At 42.9% G+C, this 27,753-nt stretch overlaps 1 protein-coding gene across 2 annotated transcripts in view; it reads right to left on the bottom strand.

Moving 5' to 3' along the window:
* Window positions 1–18,577, bottom strand: part of slc29a4a (solute carrier family 29 member 4a) — a 30,956-nt gene extending 12,379 nt beyond the window's left edge. Inside the window, exons 1-7 of one of the 2 annotated variants that reach the window (XM_049560984.1) lie at window positions 18,365–18,577; window positions 13,064–13,454; window positions 7,085–7,216; window positions 4,663–4,776; window positions 3,670–3,798; window positions 682–756; window positions 314–582 (exon numbers count right to left, since the gene is read on the bottom strand). In XM_049560984.1, the coding sequence (XP_049416941.1) occupies window positions 314–582; window positions 682–756; window positions 3,670–3,798; window positions 4,663–4,776; window positions 7,085–7,216; window positions 13,064–13,298 (954 nt within the window). In that variant the 5' untranslated portion in view covers window positions 13,299–13,454; window positions 18,365–18,577. The remainder of the gene's footprint in view (window positions 1–313; window positions 583–681; window positions 757–3,669; window positions 3,799–4,662; window positions 4,777–7,084; window positions 7,217–13,063; window positions 13,455–18,364) is intronic. The other variant, XM_049560985.1, reaches the window with a different exon arrangement.
* Window positions 18,578–27,753: the final 9,176 nt, after the last annotated feature.

Genomic DNA, 27,753 nt, shown 5'->3' with positions numbered 1-27,753 from the left:
AGAAGCTTTAATCAGAGATTCTCAGCCAAAGCTGAGAGATTTCACTAAAAATCACCAATGAGAGCATCATGGTGGCACCAGAGGAAAAGTCAGGATCATGAAAGTCAGTAGGATTCATCCTCTGGGGAACATGAACGTGGCTACACAAATTCATAGCAACCAATCTAATAGCTGTTGCGATATTTGACTTAGCTGACAGCAAACAGACCAAAATCGCCATCCACAGAGCCATGCGACTATCATGACTGTATGCATGCACAACATCAACATGCACATGCACACGGTATAGCCAATAAACTCTCTACAAACTTACAAATCTTACTTCCTCTGCCGTGACATCATGGTGAACTCTGTATCCGGTCCCGTTGTCGCGCGGGTCGTGACCTTTGCCTTGACCTTTGCCCTGGGCGTGGTTGGTGTAGTAGTGGACAAATTGGGAGCGGCGGACCAGCAGATGAAGCAGGAAGCAGAGCATCTCCATGCTGATGGAGATGAGGAAGAAGATGAGCGTGTTCCTCCTCTCGTCTGGGATCAGCAGCTTGGTGAAGATGCGCGACAGGGAGATGATCACACCCGCTGTACCTGAGAGGAAGTACCAAGAGAACAGGAAGCAGGTGAAGGAGATGATAGCAGGGAACAGGATATGTGTGCACAATTCTTTGAATGTGTGTGCGCACTTACTCTCTCCAGTCATCACCCCCTGCGTGTACCTCTTGGGCAGCATCCCCATGTAACCATAGAAACTGGACTGCTGCACTGGGGAGGGAAGAGGAAGTGTTTATCAGTGCAAACAGTCTGTAACACTCTGTAACAACACAATTTATTTAAAGGCACAACTTCCTGGACCTTCGAGCGTCACTTGGGAGAAGCCTCTCTGACCTCGGGACCTCCGCTAATTAAACTGTTACTACTGTTGGCTGAAAGGCTGAAGGCTCTGTGTTCACACTCACAGCGACTACGAGGAAACTGGCTCAGTGTATGAAAGTCATTAGCAGCAGCTGAAGACTGTTGCTTGATCATTTGACAGCTATGATTGAGCACCACAGTTTTGCATTGCTCTGTATTTGGGATTTTTCCACTGGATTTTGGATCATTGCAGAAAACCGGCTCTGTGGCAAACAAGAGTTTATTATACATACATATTTTGTTCAGCAGGATAATCTTCATAAATGAACACCACTTTTATGATCTTTGAAGCGTAAATGCAATCGCCAGAAATAAAAAGCTCAAGTTAGGCTATAAACAAACTCCACCATGGCTGCATGACTTACAGATGCCCTCACAGGACAGCTTTAAAGTTGTGTTCTGCTTGATGATGCTCTGTAGTCTAACTTAGCCTCTTGTTAGCAGTTGCCTTTTTTAAGACACATAAGATTCACATGTATGTACTGACCAGTGGTGGCTGCTGGTCTTTCAAACTCACTTTAAGTTTACATCATACAATCTGTCATAATTGTAGTGAGGCAGTAACTTAAAAAAGGAACATTTAATTGAAGCAGTTTTTCAACCACACGCATGCCATAGAACCACAGCAAAACACACCTCAAAGATTTTCAGATGGGTTTAAACACCTGAACTGTGTCTACACCACCAGAACTGATTTTCTCTCAAAATAAGTTTCCCTGAAAGGAGCAGCACATTAACACTGGCCCAGGTAACAAACAGTCTTATATAGCAACATTCTCTGAACATTCTCAAATATAACTGAAACACACATTTATTATATGAATTCTGACCCTCCACTCCTTTTGCAGAAAATGGTCTGTGACCCTGTCATACCAACTGCACACACACAACACGACTATAGCTTTGTGATTCAACGAACAAACGAACGACACTAAACAGGGTACAAACTCAATAAAGCAACGTTTATGTCTTTATTTTCAGTGTGTGTTGTGTGTGTACTGTACAAACGGTGAAAATAAGCTATATCGCTTATGGACTCCACACGGCTCTCTGTCAGAAGACTCCACTCGCCGATGCCGGTGTGTATTTCCAAAGCGCTGCCAGTCACAAAGGGGTTCAGCCTTTTAGACAACTCCTCCTATCATCATGCAGACACCGAGCGTCCTCTCCCGCCTACCGCTCCATTAGGTCCCAGGGAAGCTGAGCCTCCCTGGAAGTGACGATTTTGTCGCATTTATCCAATGACTGTCTCGCTTTGCTGCATGAAAAAAACCTGTTCAGCGCTGTCTCATAGGAATGCTTGTAGGCTCCGCGTCCACCACACTAACACGAGAATGTATGACAGGGAGATCGCGTTTGAAAACCGGTGATAAACAGCTGACGTTTGAACATCATAGTCGTGATGTGAAACGCATCCTAACGTACGTTTAATGCAATGTAAATTCTTATTTTAATGTAAATTCAGTAGTGCATATTTGACCATTTCTTCTATGAAATTTTAGGGCAAGTTCAGCCTCCCTTGTTGTCTCAGAGCAGTGGCCCCTGGTACTGACGTATTTTATGCTAGAGAATAAAATGTGAAAATCTCCTAAACTTGTGTTAACATCAGACCTTATTTCAGGCATCAAACCAAGAACCCAGTAAAAAAAAAACACTGACTTCGGGAGGAGGGAACCAGGAGGGTTAAAATGCAAACTCATTTCCAGGTTTTGGGACTCATTCCTGCACCACTCAATGGCAAAGGAATCTAGTGCCTATTTTTAGCGGGTTTTCACATGTTTAAAAATCTGCATATATGCGCTAATTTTAGTGTCGTAAAAAAGATGTATAAAATGGGAACAATAAAGCATGAATCTAACCTCTGTCTTGTCAAAGTAAGCTGAGCAGCAAAACAAAGTTACAGTATGAATGAAATAAGGGTCTGATCTTTGTTTCTTATCATACTTATAACATTGGGATGAAATAACTTTTAGTACTTTTTAGTACATACATTTAGTACTTGTAGTACGATGCACTCAAATAGCAGCCAAAGTCTGCATACTGCCACTGTTTCAGTGACATGTCCAAGGTGTGTTAAACTCATTGTGTCTGTCATTTATTTTCTGCTTACAGCAAAAGATGCAGCGGCAACACAAGGAATAAAGCGTAAATGCAACTACAAGAGGGAAAAGCTAACGTTAGGCTATAAACAAACTACACCACAGTTGTATGACTTCAGCATCACCACCACAACGAGGCTGCAAAGCCATGTTTTATTTGGTGTGATGATGTTCTGTAGCCTCATTTAGCCACTTGTTTGTAACCGCCTTTTTTAAGACACAGAAAAGCTTCAAAATTTCATGGGTGCTGCTAGGTGAGCTAGCAGTAGATGCACGCTTCCTTCTGCACTGTGACACAGTCAGCAGGTGTAGAAAAAAAATAGTTCCTACATGAAACTGCTCACAACAAGGTCTGTGGATTATCTTGAGTAACCAGGTCATGATTTCTGGAAAGAGACATTGCTGTTGAGTTTTTCAAACATATATTTTTGGCGCTTTGAGCACCACCTCAGCTTGAGCACCAGCTGAGAGCCATCTAGCTCCATTATATTGGAAAGAAGGCAGACATCTGTACAGCTGATATCTCCAACACTCGGCAACTCCCATTGAAACAATCTCCATTAATAAATAGCACTACAGGTGAGATGTATTTTTGATTTGGGGTGAACTGAATCCTTCTTTCTTCTTAACCAATGAAGGAAGCAAAGATGATTATTATTAGTACCTGTACATCCGAAGGCCACCACTCCAACTGACACCAGGTTGATGATATAAGCCTGCCTGGTGGTGAACTTGCCCAGCCACACATCAAACACACTGACAAAGACCAGCGGCCCGAGAGCTAAGATGTAACCTGCAGAGAAGGAGACAGTCAGACAGACGGACAAGTGAGGAGAAGCCACTGAAGCAGGTCACGCTGCGATCGCATGACTGAGCACACATTTGACAGGGCAGACGCTCGAGCCGTATCGCTTCCATCTGAAGTCCAATCCCGAGTTTATTAACTCTAGGGACGAGCTCTTCGGCAGACAACACACTTCAAAAGACATTTCCTCAAGGATGCAAGCAGAGCTATTTTAAGCTACAGAGGGTACGGTGGTGAAACCACGCTCTTACATGTGCCGCGTGTGTAATGATTTGAAAATTCTCCTAAGGGGGACATACATTTTTAAAGAACATTTTTTCATATGGAGTAGGCTGAACAGCTTTAATATTTGCAAAGACGTGTAACAGCATTAAAACCCAGCATTTCAATTTATGATTTGGGGCCACATTTACATCTCTATAGTATCAGGCTTCAGTCTTTAACCTGCTTCCTGAATGTGCAGGCTTGTATCTGACTGGTTACTTTTAACAGCATAGTGGTTTTGCTTTAAAAATGTTTTGAACAAACCGAAGATGATGCAAGATTTTGAAGTGATGCAAAGAAAAACAAAACAGTAAAATACCCACACTCTTTAAAGACAGACCCTCGTGAGTTTGAACTTTTTTTTTTTTTTACACATTTTAAGAATAAAATCCACAGGAAAATTACAACAGAGTGTATTTTTCTCTTTCTCTTTATACCGTCTTCCCCATTTCTGCTCTGCGTACTCGGCTCTGATAAGCTTTGAGCTTCCCAGAGGGTCATTAATAAATGAGTAACAGCAAAGTTCCCATAATCAGAAATTTTTCACACTTAAAGCTCTGTCTGTGAGCAGGCTCCTGCGTGACTTACCCACAGTGATTCTGGTGTGCATGCTGAGTCTCTCCACCAGCACGTTGTTGAGGATGACGGCCAGCAGAGCCACCAGGATGTACGTCAGACTCATGTCGAACACTATGGACGTCCCTGCAACACACAAAAACACTCACATGACTCCTGGGACTTTGATATGATTATCTTTTCTCCAGGGGACACATGCATAAACAGTGTGTACACACAAAAAACATGTATACACCTTTACCCGCACATAAACTGGTATTTATAAAGGGAGAATATGTGCACTGCACACAGACTTCAGACCAGACATAGTACACACAGTTTTAGCTGAGACAGCTGCTGGTGAAATGATAAAAAGGAGATTAAATACAAGTTGAGAGACCGGTAACCTTGTTTCAGGTTGTTTGCCAATTTCACAGATTATTTTTGCAGGCTGTACAGCTCTCTGTAAAATGTCAGTCAAAGGCATATTTAGAAACTTGATTTTTAAATTATTTATGAGTGATGAGCCCATCTTTATCTTTATTGACATTCTGCCTGTAAGTGTTTAATTTGATCCTGTGAAGCACTTTGTGAACTTAACTGGCACTGGACGTCAGTATGACATCAGAAAGATGGCGGACAGGAGTTCAATTTTTTTTTTTTAAAGATTATTTTCATGGGCTTTTTTTTGCCTTTATTGGCAGGACAGAGAGTGAAATGGGGAGACAGAAAGAGAGTGGGGACTAACATGCAGCAAAGGGCCATGAGCCGGATTTGAACCTGCAGCTGCTGCAGTGAGGTGATGCCTCTGTACATGGGACGCCAGCACTATCCACTATGCTACCAACGCCCCAGGAGTTCAATTTTAGTTGGAATGAAAATCAGGTTGAAGATATTTCACTACATTAGAGATTCACATTGTGTTTATAATCTTTTCTAGATGTTAGGTTTTGTTCTCCGTACTGTATGACTAAATGTCTCCATCAAGAGGACGTTGGCATGAGATGTTTGGAAGACTTTGGATTTTGGTTACTTAACAACACAACATAAAACCAGCAAAACATCAGTATTCTATGTCAAATTGATGTTGGCATTAGACGTTGTCCTGATAATGAATTTTGCACATCCAGCGTCACAACTTTAATTCAACCAAATGGCAACGTCTAACAATGCAGGTGACCAGCTGGGAAGTCTGTTTGAACATGAGCGCTAGGAATGAATCACTGCACATCCTTCTGATGTTCAGTAATAATAACGATTGACATGTTACGGTTTGCAGAAATGTGATGAGTTAGTGGTACAGATGCTACAAATATCAATAGCCGTGCATAATGACAGCTGCTCTGGCACTGTTGGAGAACTGTGCAGATGCAACACAGTGAAATTGCACTTTCTTATGTGTATTTCTCATTGACTGGTCTAATGAGTGATGGAGGTTTCCTGATATCAGGCGGATCTGTCAGCTCATTACGCTGCATTTCTATTTTCAGTCTGACATGGCGTCCACTCTAACTGATTTCAATGGGAGAGGGGGATGCAGTTTTCCCTTACCACTTCCCTCGTCTAAAACCCTTGAGGGAAAAAACTGACTTTCATGGTCCTGGTAGGGAAGGGGCTGCGAAGTGGTAGACCTTGAACTGCTTCTCCCCTTCTTCCGTCTGAAATTCAGAAAATGGTACAGCCTCTGGGGTGCTGGTACTCTTACTCTGACCCACAGAGGGCCGTCCCCAGCTGATGTGCACCAGAAAGGGGGGATGCAGTCAACCTTCCACTGCTTTGCTCCTTCTCTGGTCCAAAAACTTTGAGTCCATGAGAGACCCAAGTATGTGCCTGAACCACACATCATTGTGATGATCAGCCATGCCACCGTATCTGTTTTGCTGAGGTTTTAAGAGTGGACTGGACTGAAATAAAACAAAGTTCAATATCAGGTGATATTGAGAAGACACGTCGATTTAGAAAAGCCTCGATAGCAGCATCTATCTTATCTTTAGCACTTGGCATTGTTGTTTTTACTCCTCATTCATTTTGGTGCACCTCTTGGTGCTCATTGGCTGTATTTTATTTTAACCGAGGTACCCATTGTTTTATGTCACAATGCCAGGCAAGTTAGTCAACACAAACTCAGGGGAGAGGTGATTAAAAGGTTTGGACAAAGGAAATGGTGGAGGGGCACAGGTATCGATATGCAAACGCAGGTTTAAAGGTGTTCCTCTGTCCATTTATGGCAAACTGTAGGAGTGGAAATGAGGCTTGGGCATGTGCACCCAGTGGTACAATAATCTAGATTCATAAAACAGAGGCAGGTGTAGGCACGGCTTTATAAACCTGACAGAAAGAATGTGTATGCATATAGTTTTGGTCATGAATCCACACACAGTTTTATGCATCTGGCCCCTGGGGAGTCTGTAAAATTCATGCATTCTCTGTAGGTGCAGTTCATGCATATTTATACCTTCAAACTTGTGGTGCAGGTAGTCCACATCAGTGATGAAACTGTTGTAGGGAAGCAGGAAACCCACGCCAGCCAATAGCATTGCAAAGTAGATGCCATGGTAACGGTCGTCAGGGATCGGCTCCTCAAAGTCTGAGCGGGAAGGAAGGAGTCAAGGGTTAGAGAATTAAAAGAGTATGAAATCACACTCCAACAGCAGGGATAAAAATGACTTCAAAACATCTGAATTAGGTCTCGAGCCAACGCACTCAATCTTCATTAAAGCTAATCAGGATGAATGAAGCCGCGGCAGCAGCAGTAACGCCTCCGCTCCACTGATGGAGCAGCTAATGCAGCAGAGGACCTCGATCCTCCAGTGCTGCTGAGAGATTGATCAGAGGAAGTGCTGATCATGGACGAGCTGCCGAGTAGTTTCAGCTAAGAACTGAACCTTTGTGTTCTGCAGCTGATTCAGTTTCATGGTTAAAGTGTGATGTGCAGGTTCTTTATATAACTGCTCATAATCCCTTCCTAATCCTGTGAGCCTCCTATTAACTGCTCCAAACCATTTCTGAGCATTTGCATTTTACAGCTCACTACAGGGGGTAAAAACATGAATCTGAGACTATTTATTACCCTTCTTATTTTTTATGTAACTTGTTATTATGGCATCTAGGACCTGCATTTAGCTCCTCAGTGATCTACATTATTTTCCCAGAAATAAATGCCTGTGTCAATAACTATGCAATTCAAAGTAAACAGCTTCTGGAAGCTTTTCCATTTCTGCTGCTCTGTTGGGTTTGTCGTTTCTGGGGTAAAATAAAACCCCTTGCATCAACTGTGCAGTTTGAACGAGCAGTGAGCATCACCATGACGGCACAGACAGAAGAAAAGATCCCCGCCTGCAGAAACTGAAACCTCATTAACAGAAAATCCAATGAAGACACCGCGGCACTGCCCACACTGTGTGACTGACATTTCAGTGGAGGTCTTTTATGGCGGATTTACCCTTTCCAACATTCATATTTAGGCATTGTATGAAAATGATTTAAGTGGTGAAGGATGGACTTTGTAAAAAAACAATATCCTCTCTCTTTGAGCTCTAAGAAAAAATAGCAGCACCCAACACAATAGTATAGATGCTTTTACTGATTTATGGTCCCGCGGCGTACCTACGACGTTGCCGTGACGCCGTTATGAACCCTTCGAACTTCTCTGTCACTCCATTTCGTCGCGGTGCAATTCACCACCAGAGTGATAGGAGGCTGCGTTCCTTTCCTGAATGGTTATCGTCGTCTCTAGTTAATTCTTTGTTTAGCTTCCGGCTTTTCCGGTCACAGAGAAATGAACGCGGGGCACGGACAGACGGCTCCGTCCGTATCCGTATCTGTATTGAATGTTGAGCATAAATAGGCCTTAATACTGCAACATCTACATAGCAACAGAAGATGTTTAAAGATGGCAGGGATGGCACAATCTGGAAATACGGAACCGGAAATGCGTTGCTACCAAGCAAACCAATCACAGCTCTCTCGGTCTGCGCTGGGTCTGCGTCGCCTCGACATGTAGTTACATTTTTGGGGAGGTGCACGTCAGGTTACGCCGGGGTCTACGGCGAGCCTTCTGCGTAGCCACGTACCCTACGACGTAGCGACGTCGTTGATTTAACGCAGGACCATAAATCAGGCTTTAGAAAACAGTATGACAGTTTTGGTGGGCGGGGCTTAGCTGGAGGCAAAACAATTCTCCACAAACCTTAGATAGCGCTTAGCTAGCATGTTCTGTTGGCTTGTTTTATACAATGGAGGAAAATGATGTGAATGCGCTCTGGCACAAACTGGACCATTTGTAAATTCAGAGCGCTGTCTGAATTTACTGTTCAGTTATTCAGAGCACCACACTCTCAGAGTGGCAGTGCGCACTCTGGGCACTCTGTGTGTGGAGACGGAGCATCAGAGTGCAGAGCAGAGTGAATGTGTGAACTTAACCGTTAATTCATGTAAAAATATAATGCTCCGTTTCTTCGACCAACAGGGCTCTCATTTTAGTGTAGAGCGTCAGACTGAATTTACGATCGCACCATGTCAGGTCACTCACTCTCCAGGACCGCCAGTGTTATTTGAATAAGTAAACACTGAAGCTAATGTTAGCTAATGCGCTAAAAAGTTAGCATTCCAGAGAAATCCAATATTCCTCTTAATCCCTCCCCAGTTTCTGATGAGGTGGACATGATAACCCTTAATACACATAATGTTATTCCTCCCTACAACAGGAAATACTTTTTCCCTAACCTGATATGAAGTGTGCGCTGCACATGTGAGCATTTTTGATGTTTGCCTCTCGTCCAGTCCTTTGGTCTTATCACATTTAACCGTAATTGTCTTCATTTTTGTTGACGGGCAGTGGCAGCTGGTTTTGAGCCATGACTCCTTCTATTCTGGCTCCCAATATCACAACAAGACAAACACATTTTAAGACTCCTATGTAGCCTACAGCCCTGTGGTTCAGAGGCAGGTTTTGCCTTCAGCTAAAAAGGGTCTATTTCAACCCTAATATCTAAAACTTCTAATGTGCAGCACCAACTTACACATGAATAAAACCCTGACACAGAGACAGAACTGTTGTCCTCGGCATATGAAACATGCTGCCTTTTTCTAACTGTTTATGTAACTATAACACAAAGGAAGGCTGAAATAAAATATAAATAATAAAATACCCTCTCCTGCTCTCGCTTCAGCCAAAAGAAAAATTACACCACCCTCCCGTTTTCTGACCCCTTCTCACCCCCTGATAACTTTCCTACAGTTCCTTAGTAGAACCACAGATTGTAGAGTAGGTGCAGGACTGTGATGACAGGCTAAAATTAATTCAGTCTTTGAGTCTTTTCCAAACCTCTCTCTATTTTTCTCTTTAAGGGAAAAGGCAGACTGCTTACTCTTGTATTCTGCTGGCTGTACACTGGCTGAGATATGGAGACTGACAGCTGCAGGAGAAAGAGACAGAAGAGAGAGTTGTTGCTGATAATCTCGGCCCCTCACTGTGTATCCTTGGTCATTTGTGATCTGATTAATGTGCCCTTTATGCAACCTGAGTAACCAGGCAACACAGCAATTTTCTGTTAACAGACGTGCATCCTGTTTTGACAAACACTTTTTTTTACACTGTACTCTGTCTGTGTCACTGCTTTTATTCCCTCATCCTGCACAATCATCTACAAAACACATGCACACACACGTTTTACATTCAGTTCAGTCTTACAGAACGCAAAGATCAAAAAATATGCCAACAAGGTGACTTGTTCTCAGCGCAGTTTGGAGTATTTTTAAAAGGGAGCTGAAATTTAAATTCTCCTCACTTTTAATGTGAGGTTTTATAATGATGCTGCAGCTGTTGTGCATAATTTCTCATCAGAGGATAAAACCTTTCTTGGAGGTATTTGTGGAAACAGTGGCTTCAAACATCCAGGTGGCTGACTGACATTTGAGCGTGGGTGTTGCTTGGAGACGCACTGACAACGACAAGATGTTTTTTCTCCTTCTTCAACAAGCACACAGAGCGTCATTTATGTGTCATGTTGTTTGTTCATTAGCCAACCCTGTCTACTCAAGATGAGCTAGCTAGGCTAACGGGTCTCTACCTGGAAAGTGGAACCTAGTTATCTTAGCATGCTAATGTTAGCACTGTCTATACACCACACATGTAACTTCAACACCTGTTGAGTCATTGGCAGCTCCTGCACTGTGTTCGTTGTGCATTATACAAAAGATGGGGGGTTAGCTAGTGTTGGCTATCTCTTTTTTATGGGTACAAAATAAGTGGCAATGTCTGGGGCTGAAAAATTAAGCTAAAAACTGCAGTTCATCTAATGACTACTTAAGGCTGGCTCCAGAAGCCAGTCAGTCCTAATAAACCTCCATGTTTACAGCAGAAATAAACATGTTTACAGTCTGGCACCTCTGTCAATAAAAGTGTGCTCAACTTCCCCATGGATTTACTTTACTAAAGAAACATCTGTAAATCATTGGATATTTTTTTTTTACAGTCACAAACCCCAAGAAATGACTCGTTTCACTAACAGGAATTGATCGATTCAATCCGATAACATTTCAGAAGTTTAGAAGAGACGCAAGATTAAATCTTTTTATCCCCATTGAAGTTAGGGCGTAACCAGAAGGTAGCCACTTGGTCACCAAAATCTGTAGTGTGCTTGCTTTGTGGGTCCAATCCAATTTTAATTTCATTGATGAAAACTATGGCAGAAACGACTTTTCTTCCATGACAAAAATGAGACAATGATGAGCTAATAATAGATCTTGATAATAAAAACGAAGTACAAATCTGCTTCATTTTCGTTAACGAGACAAGACGTGGTGGACTATCGGACACTGAAAGCCGAGAACAGCCGTGCTTGCAGTTATCTTCAAATGCTGCAGGAGTGACAGGCTGGTTCACTCCAGTAAATAGTCTGCACCAGGGTGTTTCAGTAGCCAGCAAAAACACTCACACCGGATCAGTGCCAGCTGTTAGTGTGAGTTGTGAACTGTAATTTAGCAGTAAATAATCAGCCGTGTGTGTCTGACTGTGGATGGTGGAGCTGCTGAATGGTTTTGTGGAGTTTGCTAGTTGCAGTGGTGGCTGTTAGCAGCTAGCTCTGCTTGTTCACCACTGAATGGCAGTGGAGCAAGCAGCCACTGGCCGCCAGGCAGCTGATCTCTGCAGGACTCCACTCAGTCTGGGCTGTCTTAGGATGGTTTATGGGTTGATGGTGTTTGACAGGCAGGTAGGAGGTTCAGTTATCTGTGAGTGTAGCTGTGCTGTAAGTTAACAGTCTGAACTCAGATCAGTTTTCTCTGACAAAGATCAAAGTTTAGTTTTAATCACCGACTCTGTGAGAGGACACGAGGTTAAACCTCCAGACTAACATGTTGCAGATGAAGAAATAATTCAAGCTTTAATTAAGTTGTTTTTCTGCTTTTTAACAGTCAGATGGATAAGTCAGAGTTTACAATGAGCCTGGAGACAAATCCTAGTTGCCTCAGATTAGTTATTTGTGGTGTCAAAGTTTTTGAGAGCATAAATAGAGAGACGTTGAGCTTTTCAAATGACAATGAGTAAGTGTGTGCTCGTAAATCAGCTCTTAAACCTGTCAAACACTGCTGGAGAAATGACAGTTTGGAAGAGTACATAAATTATTTGTAGTTGTACGGAAAAAAAATGTCTAAAAGACATTTTTATACAACCTGTCACCTTGATTAGAATTTCTGATACATGAATCAGCCTCACTGGATTAGTTTAAAGATAAAAAAATTACATATAGAAAACATATCGTGACTAAAACTAGACTAAAACTATGAAGAGTTTTCGTTTCAAGACTACGTCTAAATCTAAAATAGCTGTCAAAATTAACACTGGTCCAATGATGTAATTTTACGCCTGGGAAGTCAAACTTTGGCTTCATGCACCACTGAACTTTCACAGGCATGAAGGGGGCCCCACCTCCAGCACTGTATCCAGTTCTCTTTATACATCAATGACCGTCACTGATAAAGCTGTCTCCCATCTTCCTTTTTTGTTTCTAAGGAAATAAAAGCTATATATTTTGCAAACATGCAAATCAGGGTTTTCTTTGAAAATAGAAAAACAGCGATGTCAAACTATCGAGGAACTCTGGCAGTGAATGTGAATAATATCACTGCACATATGTTCATGATATTCCCTCCACCTCCTGTATAGATACATACAGGGTATGATGCAAACATATTTTGTGCTGCTCAGCATATTGTGAGACAGAGCTGTGAAAATCGATCGGATTAATATCCAAACACTTTGTTTTTCCTGTTGTTTTGAAGCACAAGAAGGATGTTGGTGTGGTTTTCTTTTTTCACTTTGATAAATTGTTGTTGCTGATACATCGATCTCTTTCCTTGTTCCTTGTCTGTCTATTTATAAACCAGTACACACACACACGCACACACACAGATAGAACAGAAACTCCCTCACCGGGCTCGGACAGAGCCAGCACTCCTCGCTCCGGGGCGTCTTTACTGATCTCCTCCTCCTCCAGTTGGTATGAGTCGAAGCTGTAGCTCTGCACCACGCCGCTCTCTCTGCCCTCCCTCCACCCCTCCCTGCCTCCATCCCTCCATCCAGCTCTCCCTCCATCCCTCCACACATCTCTCTCCTCAGGCGTCTGGACCGGTGTGGGCCTGCGGCGCTCTGCTCCCACAGAGCCCATGTCTGTGCTTCAAGTATACACTCACACACACAAACACACACACTTAACACTCCTCTTGACTCTACAGGCTACACACTCATGGGAGCGTGCATGTTAGACACAATCCCCAAGACACGCCCTGGAAGAGAGGCAGGAGACCTTCAGATGATGGAGGATCTGCGGGGCGAAACAACAGGAGACAGAAACAGAATTAAAATGTAAAAGAAGAGGCAGAGATGGAATAGAAAGAAAAAAACAATCTGTCAGCGCCGTGCTGAAAGTGACAAGAGTCAAGGTTAGACACTCCAAAGAAACTCAGTTTGCCGCGTGTGTTTGTGTGTGTGTCGATGTGTGAGATGCATATTAAATGAGAGTGACAAAGGATGCATAGGAGACAGACAAGGTGAGCGAAAATGCAGCTCTTCATTCAATAAACAGGCGCTGCGATATCTATTATTGTACAACAAGAAAAGACACTCACACAAAATGAATCAGTCTCAATTCTGATGATCAATTAAGCAGAAAATACCAAACCGTCACTGATTCAAGCCTCTCAGATTTGATAATTTGCTGGTTTTCTCTGTTTTATAACTTTGTGTTCTGAATATTTTGGGAGTTTTGACTGCAATTAAGACAAAACCAGCATCGTGAAGACGTCATTTTGGGGCTGGGGGAGTATTGTGACAGGCCTTTTTCCACTATCCTCTGACATTTTATGGACTAATTGATTGATGAATCAGTTAACTGAGACAAAACAAATCAATCATCAGTCCATAATGAAGATAATTGTAGCTGCAGCTCTATATAAGTGGTCTGTTTGATGAAGAGGACAACAAACCAGAACGAATTGCTTGAAATAAATTGTCTGACATAAAGCGTCTTAATTAGCTAATGAATTCTGGGACATTCAAAGTGAAGTCACCAATTAAGATTAAAACACTGACAGGTGGAAAAGGGCTGCTGTTATTTATGACATTTATCCAGGGGCGTATCTTTGATTTGAGAGCTGGGGGGACACAACAAAAGGGGGGTCGGGGGTGAAATGTGCGATTTAAATATTAATTCCTGCACTGCTTCATAGATTAAGGGGCTTTTTTTTTTATTTCAGAGCAGAATCAGCAATTTAATTCATATTCTCTGGCGGAATCTGACGGCTGGAAAAATAGTTGTGTATTAGAGTCGAAATGAAATTAAAAATGTGTTTTATCCCTTTTAAATGACATCCTCTGACATTTTTTGCAGCATTTCAACAGTATATGCAAAAATAAATAAATAAATAAATAAAAAATAAAAAGTAAACTGCCTCTGCACAGCCAGTCTCAAGGATCAGGTGCTGGTCAGCCACAGGAACATCTCAGATAAAATCATAAACATAAACCACTGCACACTGAACTGAATATCTGTGATTTTATCAAGAGTGAACAATGCGTTTCGCTCGTGGCTTCTTGAGCGAACCTGGAGAAGCCACGGGCGAAACACGTTCGCTCTTAATAAAATCACACCCATTCAGTTAAGTGTGTGGTGGTTTATGTTTATAAATAATAAATGTTTTTGATACAGCACCTGTCACAGAAATAATATTCACAAAGTACAATGAAACAATCAAACAAACAGGCGATATAACAGTTAAAACAAAGCAAAGAAGGAAGTAAAACACGGAGCAAATACAGGCCACTGAGGACCCAAACAGAAACACTAGGGGAAAAGCATCTGACAATTTAGGTTGGGACAAAGGTCATTTTAAGAAGATGGGTCTACACCAGTCTCAACCATAATATCATGACATCCACCCATTGATCAATCTGCAACTTTTAGCTGCACAGAGCTAGCTAGCAACAGCATGGTACCTCTGTGTGTCTTTGTTTCCTCAAAATAACCGTGGTTACAGGCCACAGACTAGAATTTATTCACTCATGGAAAGTGTTATCTGTGACAGATCCAGATTATGTGCAAGGAATTTTACCATTTTACAAAACATGGAGCATACAATGTGCTTCGTCGTCTGTCTCTTCCTGATGGAAATACGATCCTGTCGGTGTTACTACACGCCCACATTTCAACAATCAAACCTTTGTTTTAATTTTCAAAACAATGTGGCTGAGGTCTAATTCATTCATTCATTCATCTCTCCCTCGTCTTCCTGATCTAATGGTGGGGGAAGTGTGTGTGGAGCTAGCAGTCTGCTGTAGCTCTGCTAAACACAAACCCTGCCCACTTGTAGCAGCCCAGTCAGTGTGAAGGATTTTATTTAAATCCCTCTTGTAACTACAGAGAACAGAAGGTAAAGATTCTGCATCACTGGGACTTAAAGGATAACTTTGGTATTTTTCAACCTGGGCCCTATTTCCCCATGTGTATGTGTGTGTATGATTCATAGGTACAACTCGTTCTAAAATTGGTTCAGTATTGAGGGAGGTGGATGCAACCGGCAGCCGCGAAACAAGCTAAAACGGTAATGGGGGCAAATGCGTCCCGTATAAGTTTGTGCGTTAAAAGTGCTTTTTTTCGCCACTGACCGGTTCAGATCGCCAGTGCTATCTCTGTAAATAGCATGCTAAGCGTTTCCCTGACCCTTCACCTCCTCCCGGGTGTGACGTCATCTCGCGAGAGCTTTGCTTGTTGCCGGAAGAAAACAGAGGAGCCATGCTGAGCGCTGCGTACAGCTCTCATGGGCTGCCTTTGTCGGACGGCGAGATGCTGAAGTTGTGGCTAGTTGTGCTACAAATGGATGCTAACACTCCTGTCCAGACACTGCGCCTTGCAGACCATCGGGTCTGCAGCGCTCACTTCTCCCAAGATGACTACTGCCAGCCGAAGAAGAGAAGACATCCAATCCCGAAACACCTCTTCCTCAAGAAAACGGCTGTCCCACGAGTAGAGAGAGCTACAGACACAGTGGAGGTAATGTTATATAAACAATGTTAGAAACGCTTAGTATCCTATCTACAGAGATAGCACTGGCGATCTGAACCGGTCAGTGGTGAAAAAAAGCACTTTTAATGCGCAAACTTATACGGGACGCATTTGCCCCCGTTACCGTTTTAGCTCGTTTTGTGGCTGCCGGCTGAGTTGTACCTATGAATCATATGCACACATACACATGGGGAAATAGGGCCCAGGTTGAAAAATATCGAAGTTATCCTTTAAAGCACAATTTGTGTGGTTGAAAGAATAATAAGGGTTTGAAAATAGGAGGGGAACAAACGGGATTTTGAAAAGTGGAAATTACATCTCTGCATTTTTAATCATGCACACTGGCTGCAAATTGTGATTACTTAACAACTAATCTGACAATTATTATTATAGTTTCTTGATTACTTGTTTCATTGTTTGGTCTGTGAAACATGAGAAAATGGAACAAGATGCACATCACGATTTTCTAAAGCCCAAGTTGATGCCTTTATACTGTTTGTTTTATCCAGTCAACAGCTATTTTTTTGAACAAATCACTGCTTAATTCAATGTATTTACCAGTTTAAGTCACAAGGTACATTTGTTCTGGAGAAGAAGAGACCTCTGCAGATAATCTGACTCTCTGTAAAAACCTCCTGAATGCCTGAATCTTAAAGTTATCAGAGAAAAAGGTGAGAAGCATTAGCAAGTGCTGGGCTAGGGGCCTGACCTCGACATGCTGAGCAGCGTCAGAGAAGTGCAGATCTTTCTTTAACCTGAAACTGCTTTATTCAGTGTTATTACAGGTTTAAATCATCTGGTCAGTTTGTTTTGGAGAGGAAGAGACCTCTGTGGATAGTTCAGCTCCTGGTAAAAACATCCTGAACAATGACCACTGAAGGAAATCTAAGCAGACGAGGTTTCAGCTGGTTGCAATCTGCAGTCCTCACCTTGAGTTACCTCTAAATCCCCCTAAATCTTACACAGAAGACCTTTAAATTTTCTGTTGATCAACTAGGCATCCAGCTTATTCATGCAACATCTTCACCGTCTATCAAACACAACTGAAGGTGTCGGGCCTAATGCAAACACCTCTCATAAGGTCTTGAAGCGTGGCTCAATAACCTGCTTTCATTCACTGAGGGTCAACAGGAAGCTGCTGTTGTCACAGGCTGGATCAATATAAATGAGTATTGACACTATGTTCCATATGCAAACACACAAAAGCACAGACGCTCATCTACCTGCACACCTGTGTGGTTACACAAACACATCAGTACACGCACACAATCCAGCTCTGTCATCACCTGCTCACCTCTGATGCCCTGCATCACCAAATCAAGCCGCTCACTCCTGGAAACTGCTTTTGTCTTTAGGGTGAGATCCTATTTTAAAACCCCGGCTGTCTGCAAAAGTGTCAGGATCTGATGATGTAAGAAGGTTATCATCTCTGTAATTTGGGCTCATCCTGGCCTCCGGTGCAGATGCAGCAGAACAGGGAGAGGGGTGATTGAATCGAGGCTGCCTCTCCTGGACGGTAAAGGCTCATTGAGAGCAGCGTGTGTGCTTGTTTTCAATCTAATAATGATGCCAATTCACTTGCGTCTCACACACACAGCCGCGTGCAGTGTGCGTTTGCAGACTTGAGGCGGCGCTCTCAGCCTTCCTCCATTAAATTAAAAGGCTCCAGCCTGCGACCATAATTGAATTGCAGTCTCATATAACGTTGCAGTTTCTATTGTTTACATGTATAATAAAAAATGAGCATCAGGAGTGAGTAAAAGCACTTCATATCACACCTGCAGCACACAGCCTGGGGGGTGAATATCAGTGTTAAATGCGTTTAACTCCAAATCAATTAAGCTCACGTGTTTTGCTTGTTAGGCTCCTATAGAGGCGCGTGTGAACATGAAAAATTGTAATAAATCAAAGGCAAAAACACGACGGCTAAGCAGTGGAGGACACACACACACACACACACACACACACACACACACACACACACACACACACACAGATGCTCTCTCAGTTATTCCGCTTCTTCTTTTTCCCAAATCATCATTAAAACGATGCCAATCAAGTCCAACAAGGTTTAAATGTCGCTTTTAAATCCATCCTGGTGTTTGTGTGCGCGTTTTCCGCCTCAGAGAAAAAACAAAAACACACAAACAACAGGTTATTAATGGCCCCTTTACCTCCGGTGTCTCCCCTCTCGCTGCCCTGGTTCGTGCCCGCTCCCCGCGGCTTTCACAGCAGCAGGAGCGGAGTCCTTTTCCTGCGGGATCCTCGAGGTGCCGGCCGGACCTTGTCCCCCTCCTCAGCCCGTCTCCATCAGACAGAAGGGAAGCCCCCGGTGCCGTCCTGCGTGCGCTCCTAACGCACCATCCAGCAGCAGCAGCAGAGAAAAGGAAGCGTGGATGGATGGATGAGGAGAGCGGAGGGGGGGAGGAGGAGAGAGGAGGAGGAGGGGGTGAGGCAGGAGGAGGAGGAGGGGGATGTTGCCTCTGGCTGTTCATCTTTTGCAATCAGTCTTTTCAAACGCGCTATTAGAGAGGAGGATGAAACCATCCAGATGCATGTTTAATAACTTTTTCTCTTCCTTTAGAAAACACTTTGCATACCGTTTCAGGCGTGCTGTAAATTATTAAGAGTGTTTTTGTACACACCACAGGAAGTAAACTGGGATTAAACACTGAATTTCAAGGGACGAAAAAGACAAAATGCATGACATTTTTAAATATTTTATTAGAACTTAACAGTGTTATAATGCAGCCTGTGCGCCACAGACAGAAATCCTCTCTTTACAGTAATATGTCAAATAAAAAACATTATAAATTTGTTCTTTCTTAATGTTTAATGTTTTTTCTTTCTTTCCTTTTTCTCCATTTTTCTCAATTTCTTCAGTTTCATTTGCCTTTATTGTCGTGGCGTGTGAAGAACGTGTGTTGCCAAAGCATATAGATAAGGAAAACACTGGAAATGAAAGGGGAAAGAACAATAGAGGGAAAGTCACATTCACACATACACACACACACACACACTTATTGGCACTGAAGCTTGTGTGTGATTGACAGTTTTATCAGTTCAGTTCAATATGCTAATGCTTTATTATTGGCAGTGGCTCCGTCATATTGCACACCCCCACTGCTGCCATAGAGGAACGGAGCCAGATGGGAATTAGCTAAATGGTATAGCTGTCTTTTTTGGGGTGTGCAGTGGCCCAAAACAGACCCGGGATCTGTTGCTGAAGCTGCATTGCAGGGTGTGAGGTTGTGGGTTTAAATCCTGTCTTTAGCATCTCTGTCTTTGCACGACTTGTGAAAAGACACAGATGTTTTGACTCAGGAAAGTGTTGGCATTGGATGTTTTTCTACGTCTTATACAAATCATATCAGCGTTTCTAAACTGATGTAGTATTTGAGTTGACTTCATCAGGTGGTGGAGGGGATGATTAATGCCTGTCAGGTGCAGGCCACTGTTTGAAATCAACAACCAGTCATTGCTGTGTCTTCCAGTGGCCAAACATACTTTATTTTTAGCGACCTGTCGCTGCATTTCCTGCTGGGATAGTGTCACAAAAAGCAGTTGTTCTTTACGGAGACATTACTGCATTTCCTGCTGTGATAATGCCATAAACAGCTGTTGTTTTGTGCTATGACAATGCTGCATTTCTTGCCGGGATAGTGCCACAAAAAATGTTGTTTTTTACTGAGACTTTGCTGCATTTCCTGCCGGGACAGTGTGACAAAAAGCAATTGGTTTCTACCTAGACATCACTGCATTTCCTGCCAGGATAGTGGCACAAAAAGAGATTGTTTTTTACCGAGGCATCACTGCATTTCCTGCCAGGATAGTGCCATGAAAAGAGGCCAAATTTTACTGAGACATAGCTCAGTTTCCTGCCAGGATAGAGCCACAGACATCATTGCGTTTTCTGCTGTGATAGTGCCATGAAAACCAATTGGTTTCTACCAAAACAATGTTGTATTTCCTGCCAGGATAATCCCAAAAAATACAAGTATTTTTTACTAAGACATCGCTGCATTTCCTGCTTGGCTAATGCCACAAGAAGTAATTGTTTTTTACTGAGACATTGCTGTATTTCCTGCCAGGATAGTGCCATGAAGAGCAGCCAAATTCTACCAAGACATCGCTCAGTTTCTTGTCGGATAAAGCTGTGTTTTTTACAGACATTGCTGCATTTCCAACTAGGATTGTGCCACCAAAAGCAGGTATTTTAAGCCAAAATCTGATATTTTCCTAACAAAAACCAAGTGTTTTTGTGCCTAAACCTAACCACATGTTAACCACAGTGCTGTAGAAACATAACATTTCAACATATCTGCTGCATAAAAAATGTGATGCATTCATTCAATGCCAACATTAATTCTGGTGAAAGACAAAGCTTAGGCCTATTTATAACCAGTACACTCATTTTTCTCCAAAGGCGATCACAGCTTTAGAAAGACAACAGACATTTTACTGACTGTACTGGACCTCCCTGCTCCTGAGACCTCGATATGATTCTGCTTCTCAGTGTGGAACAGCTTCATTCTTCATCGTTGTTACCCTCACACTTCTATCTGCTGACACTTCGGGCTGAATTTTCTCTGGGTTTGGCAGATTTAGAACAAAGAGAGTTACAGCAAATTGTGCTCCGACTGTTTTTAGCCCTGCTAGCGGCACAGCTCTTTGCTTCAGCCTTAAATATTTCAACAACGTTTGGATGGATTCATGTCCCCCCTGGATGAACTGTAATAACTTTGGTGTTCCTGACTTTTTATTTAACTCCATCTTTAGGTAAAACTTTTAGAAAATAATTTGGTTTATGACCAAACATATGCAGAACTGATGACAGACCTCTTAGCTTCAGCTGAACTTTGTGTTTAGTGGTAATTAGCAAATTTACTGTCTTAGTTAGCATTAGCTCAACCACTGTGCTACAGTAGCATGGCAGCAACCTTTTAGTCTCATTTAGGGTTGATAAGATTTTAAAGTTCTCCTTTTTGTTTGTTCTTTGGGCTCAATCTTTATTTAGTAGTTGTGGAGATGTCAACATATAATTTAATGTGGAAGTACAACTTATCAACTGGCTAGCACGCTAACTAGCTAACTCTGTTTCCCCATCAACACCCAGATCACAACAAAGTACTCTTCACTTTAGAAAGGCCACCACAAGAAAACATGCTCCCTGCTTATATTAGCGTAGAGACTACAATGTGTAGCCTATGTTTAGATCAGTTCCCGTCTGCATCCAGGCAGGGAAAATGAAAGGCTTGCTAATGTTAGTGATGTAGCTAATGTCGCTAGCATGCTAGCTATGGCTGATCACTGACCGGTTCCTAGAAAAACATTTTAAAAAGTTTGCTCACTGATCGCATTTTGTTGAAAATAATATATAGAAATGAAAAATTAATATAATTATATCAAAAAGAAATATATAATACAATTTGTGTATCCTTGAGCCCTAAAATGGTTTGAATGCATTTGGTTCCTCATAAAACATTTGCAAAGACATTTAAAAATTTTTTTAAATCCATCATTGTTTCCATCCATTTTCACCAGCTAGTGTTCTTCATACCCGTCTTTGTTGGTGCACTGCTGCACATCTTGGTGTGTTACCGTCACCTATCAATGTGTGAAACCATTGACAGGACTGTGTATCACGTCACGGTGCATGAGATAAACAAACTTCAGCTAAGGGTGAAAAATTCCAGAAGAAACCTTAAAGTAAAGTTTTGCTGTGCTCACTGTGTGAACTATTGAAATTGGAATTGAATATGAACACTCACTCAGTTCACCTTTGGTCAAAATCAGGCCTACATACTCATGATATGTAAATTTTACAGTCAAATTATGCTCTATTTCCACAGTCTTTTCAGTTCCACATTGCTATCCAAGGAAATAAAAACCCAATCTACAGTGACGGTGACAAAAAGATATAAAACGGCGGCATTGAAAGCCAAAGAAATACTTAGAAATGCCAAGTGCATTGGAAGCAGCTCTGTCTGGACAATGAAACAACACTAATCTGCAATTTATCAAGCAAACTGTTCTTTATGAGCCACACAAACATATCGTGTGGCACAGCAGGCATTTTGACGCCGGTCCAGAAACACGTTCTTGAGATGAATTTAATCTGCGTGAAATCCTCTGGATCACGAGGGCGTTGTTTTCTGCTTGTCTGCCTGCTTATCTCTTTAGCTGGCTGTTTGTTTACCTGTCTGCCTCTCACTTTACCTGTCAGCGTGGGTTACATTGAGTTGCCGAATTTGTGTCTTTCTGCCTGTCGAGCTCTCCGTTTGGCCGCGTGCCTGCCTTTCTCTCTGCCTGTCTGTCTGTCTGTGGCTTTGTCTTTCTCCCTGCTCAGCTTGTGGGAAGGCTTGCAGCTCTGGATTTATGCTGCGTGTTGAATAGTAATGGTTTGTCATGTTGTTTTAGCCCACAGCAATCTGTCCAGAAAGAATGAGTTAACGCTGGGATGTTGGTGTGTGTATGTGTGTGTGTTGGTGTGTGTGTGTGTGTGTGTGTGTGCGTCCAGTAAATATTTTTCTCAGCAGCTCTGTTATGAATGTATAAAAGGTCAGTCCGTGTTACGCCTCCTTCACTCAAACAGAATTATTTTTTTGTACAACCAACACCCTGCGGGACTGTACTGACTCAAGTGTCAGTAAGTCTGTGCAAGTGTGTGTGTGTGTGTGTGTGTGCGCTTCGTTTGAACCCTTTTATCAATGTGAATATTCTTGTGCATGTGTGTTTGGCTGCTGCTGTGTGTGTGTGCATTCATTAACACTGATTTATTGCATGTATATCCACTATTTACTCTAGCTAGCTTACAGAGTGTGTGTGTGTGTGTGTGTGTGTGTGTGTGTGTGTGTGTGTGTGTGTGTGTGTGTGTATCCCTCCATCCGCTCATCCATCCCTCCTTCCTGGCTGGTAAAGATGCTGAGCCTCAACAGTGTCTATATTTAGCTGCTGGTTCAATCAATGACGGCAGAGCCACAGCGCCATGACTCTGCATACTGATAGTACTACCGCCTATCGCCACCTCCGCTCACCTCTGGAGAAAGAGATAAAGAAAGCCGGAGAGAGGCGGGGAAATGGGCAAATTAAAGAAATGATGATGAGAAAATGAGCGCAAAGCCACTAGAAGAAAAAAAAAAAGACAGTCAGACGGGGCCTTAATCCAATCACACAGTTAGAGGAAGAAAGGAGAGAGTGGGAGAAATAGGCACCAGGAGGAAGAAAAGGAGGTAATGATGTGCGAGGCAGGCAGGTGAAGAAGAGGAGGGATAAAAGGAAAGAGACAGGTGTAAACGCAGAGGCAGAGGGATCGGGGGATGAGGACAGATGGAGACAGAGAGAAGGGGTGATGAAGATGCAGGGACAGAAGGGATGAAGACACGCACAGAAAGTAAAATAGAGAGTAAAAAAAGCTGCAGCATCTGAGGAAAAAGGCAAAATGAGTTCCTTAGAGATGAAGAGACCGAGGGAAGAGAGGAGGAAAGGGATTCCAGGGGAGGAAAAAAGGAGAAAGAGAGTTCACACAAGAGCAAGTAGAGAAAGCTGAAACAGACTGCGGGGTTTTTCTGTAGTGAAAGAGCAGAGTGTACTCTGTCGGTGTGCGATGTAGCCGAGCGGATTTGGAGGAAATGAAAGCAAAGAGGCACACAGAGGAGGAGGGAACAGGTACATCGAGGGAGGAAGAGTCAGAGAGAGACAGACTGAGACTCTACTGAGATGTGACAGAGAGAGATATTTCATCTGACATGCAGTGGAGCACTGTGGACTGCAGGGAGGTCAGGATAGAGTCACTGCTCACCGGTGTTACACCAAATTCTGTGACCTGTCAGAGTCTGTGACCTGATTGGGAATCCAGCCATACTTTTCCATAGCATATAAGGACTATTTCAAAATGTTGGGAAGTACTCTTACTTGCTTTCGTACCAAGAGAGAGATTCATTTCCATAGATATAGAAACATAGTTGCCTCACTGGCATTGGCAATCTTAACGTAGCATCAGGCCGGCTCAGACCAGGGTCCGACAGCAACACAGCTGTGATCCATTGACTCTAATGCAGTCGTGTCAGATTTCCTACACTTTCAGGCTGGTGTTGTGGATTTGGAGCTAAATGTTGTGCCTGGGGCACGTCGTGTATTAATGATACTCGTTACCTGGAGAGGTTGGAAAAAGATAAACATTTCTTCCCTGTTCCAAAACCAAAATCAAACCCTGAAAAGTGCAGGGTTAGCTAGCTAGCTACTGAAGATATAGCCTACTGAATGTATACACATGCTGCTTTTGCTTTTTAATGATTATAACAGTGAAACAAAGGCCGACCCTGCTGTACAGGAACCAGTGAAGGGAAGCAGGGAAACTTTGCTCATATTCAACCAGCTGTGTGTCATTGCTTTGTGCGCAGATGAACGCTGTTTGACTTCCCCAGAGAACCCTGTCTATCTGGCAGCAGAGGTCCGGGTGCTGGCAGCAACACAGGGGTGAAGCCAAACACATTTCATCGATGCCACACAGCTGGTTCAATATCAGCAAAGTTTCCCTTTATATTCATTGTCTTGTGTGGCGATCAGCAGTGATGTGGTGGTTCACTTTTACACTGTGATCTGTAGCCTATAGTTCAGCTTTAGCTTCTAACTATCTTTGTCTTTTTAACCTGTTGTTGCTGCTGAGTCAGTTTGACATCCTGGATATATCCTTCAAACACAGACTGCAGACCCCTCTGTCTGCTTCTCTCTGGAGTCACTCTTTCATTTCTCCAAAAAAAATGATAATATTTCTTCAGGGAGTGCAGTTAGTTACAGTGTGGGCTCCATGCTAACTCCGACAGCTTGTCAGAAACACAAAGGGGTGGGGCTTAGCGAAAGGTCCATTGTAAAAACAGTGTGGCTCAACCAGCAGATCAAAAGCATATTAATCAATATTTTATATATCAGTTGTTTACAGATTAAAGACACTGTATATATCCTGTTAATGAGTGAGCTTTGACAGTGTGTTCAGACACACACACACACACACACACACACACACACACACACACGTTCTTGTTATTTCTACAGGCTGCACAGATTCACACACACTGGCACATAATCTCTCACTGCTCCTCAAATTATCTCTGTATCTTTTTCTCTCCCAGGACGGGCATAAAAATGCAAACACACTCAAACAGACTTTGCACACTCTCTTGTACACACACATGCTTGCGCTCTAAGTAGCCGTGAAAACTGGAAAGCGCCTTGAGCACTTGGAAAGCACTTGCTGTAAATCCACACCATTGTTATGTTTGGCTGTGATCTGTTCTGGGCTGGAATTACATGACGACACAGGCACAGCACAACGTCTCTCTCTGTCTTTTTCTCTGTGTGACACATAAACACACATACTGTACGTACATACAGGTGCATTTAAACAACACGTCCTGGTCATGTATTCTCATATTAACCTATTGATCCCCTCCAGCTACAACTAATTCCATACCCAGATCCTAAACCAATCTTGACCTTAAATATTTCTGAAAGCAAAAGTTTAATATTCTGTGAAATGCACTCATTCACTATCTTTCAGAAAGTTAGATAAAAAGATCGATACAACTCTCATATCTGCAGCATCTGGTTAACTTAAAACAGGAGGAGACAGCTAGCCCATTCGCACTCCCACGGCATCAAATACTGATGCCTTTTAACGACCCTCAACAGCTCATAGCAACGTCTAGCATATCTGTGTTACGTACAACTGAAACACATTGTCATGTAGAGACAGCACAGCCTGTCATACTCTGAAAACCACACCCACCAGAGGGGAAAACTATCAGCGCCACAATATGCAACCAAGGGCTGAAACGCTGACAAAATGCCTATAGCTAGTTAAAAACATTAGATATCAGCATGTCAAAGGGTTATTTCACCTCCTTGTGTCTACCAGAGAGGGAAAGTCACATTGACAAACTGAGTATTTTTAGTCTGTTTCAGTGTCCCTTCTCCTTACCTTGCTTATCTTGGAGAAATCCATCCATCCATTTTCAACCACTGGGTCTTGGGGGCAGCAGGCCAAGCAAAGCACTCCAGACGTCCCTCTCCTCAGCAACGCTTTCCAGCTCCTCCTGGGGGACCCCAAGGCGTTCCCAGGCCAGATGAGATATGTAATCCCTCCAGGGTGTTCTGGGTTTGTACCCAGCTGGACGTACCTTGAACACCTCTAACAGGAGGCGCCCAGGAGGATCCTGATCAGACGCCCGAACCACCTCAACTGACCCCCTTTGACATGAAGGAGCAGCAGCTCTACTCTGAGCTCCCTTCAGATGTCCAAGCTCCTCACCCTATCTCTAAGGCCGAGCCAAGACACTCCACGGAGGAAACTCATTTTGGCTGCTTGTATCCGTGATCTCATTCTTTTGGTCACTACCCAGAGTTCATGACCATAGAAGAGGATTGGGACGTAGATGGACCAGTAAATCGAAAGCATTCTTAGAGTGATGCTCCCATTAGATGGCCGGTGGTGACATACTTTGCCACTGATGTTCTTCCAGTCTAGTTTAAAAAAGCACACATGCATATAGAAGCCTGTGTCCACTGTCCTTTTTTCCTGCTGTGAGAGAAAAGCCACTATCTTTTGTTGTTGACCTAGATCTCAGTACAGACATCCACACCATAGATTATGCCTGCTTGTGTGATGACTTGTGAAGTGGAGTTTGTCTCTGGAACATGTTCTTTACTCTCCTCCACAATGAAGAGTCTCAGTCAATCTGACCCACTCATGCTCACCCTGAGCAGAAACTGCCTGTAGCGTCTTTGGTCAAACACTGTCCTCCATTTCTCCTCCACTTTGCCCTATTATTTCCTGAACCTCACATAAATCTTCATAGTTACTGCAATGATGCAGTTATATGTCCCTATAAAACGGAACTGCACAAGCCAGTAGATAAAGAGCTGGGTGTAGCAGATTTTATTCAAGGCCAGGAGCAGCAAGATGCAAGTTTATGTGTAAGTCCATCAGATTAAGATGCTGTGTAGGTTCTGTTTGTGTGCTTTTTTAGATGGGAAATATTTTCAAAATCCTGTCTCTAAATTATGTGGATAACGCTCACAACGAGTTTTTGCAAACCATGGATACGTACATTTGTACATTATATTGTAGCAGGTACGTTGAAACTTTACTCTTCTCAACAATGCTGTGGTGGTGTAGTTAGGTTCAGGGACAAAAGCACTTGGTTATAGTTAGGAAAAGATCATACCCATGTTTTGGCATAAAAGCTGCTGAGAAAGCAGGGACAGGTCTGTGAAATACACCCAGGTTTTGATGGCTCAAATGCTGCTGAGAAATGTTGTGATGTGTCCCTTAAAAACACCCAGGTATGGTAGCTCAAACACAGCTGGGAAACGCTGCAAATGATTGCTGATAAACGACTGGTGTTGTTGGTTTCAAGCAGTGGTCTGCAGCTTTACAGGTGTCTTGCCTAATGGACACGCCATCCACCACCCCCGGCCTAACTGGACACAATGCGAGCAAGCCAGCAAACGAATGTCAGATTGTTTCAGTCAGTATGTTTACATGCGTACAGTTGTCGACCTG

This window comes from Epinephelus fuscoguttatus, linkage group LG19, assembly GCF_011397635.1.
Source record: "Epinephelus fuscoguttatus linkage group LG19, E.fuscoguttatus.final_Chr_v1".
NCBI classification, from domain to species: Eukaryota; Metazoa; Chordata; class Actinopteri; order Perciformes; family Serranidae; genus Epinephelus; species Epinephelus fuscoguttatus.
The sequence above is the reverse complement of the archived record's forward strand: the minus strand, read 5'-3'. Positions and strand labels throughout refer to the sequence as shown.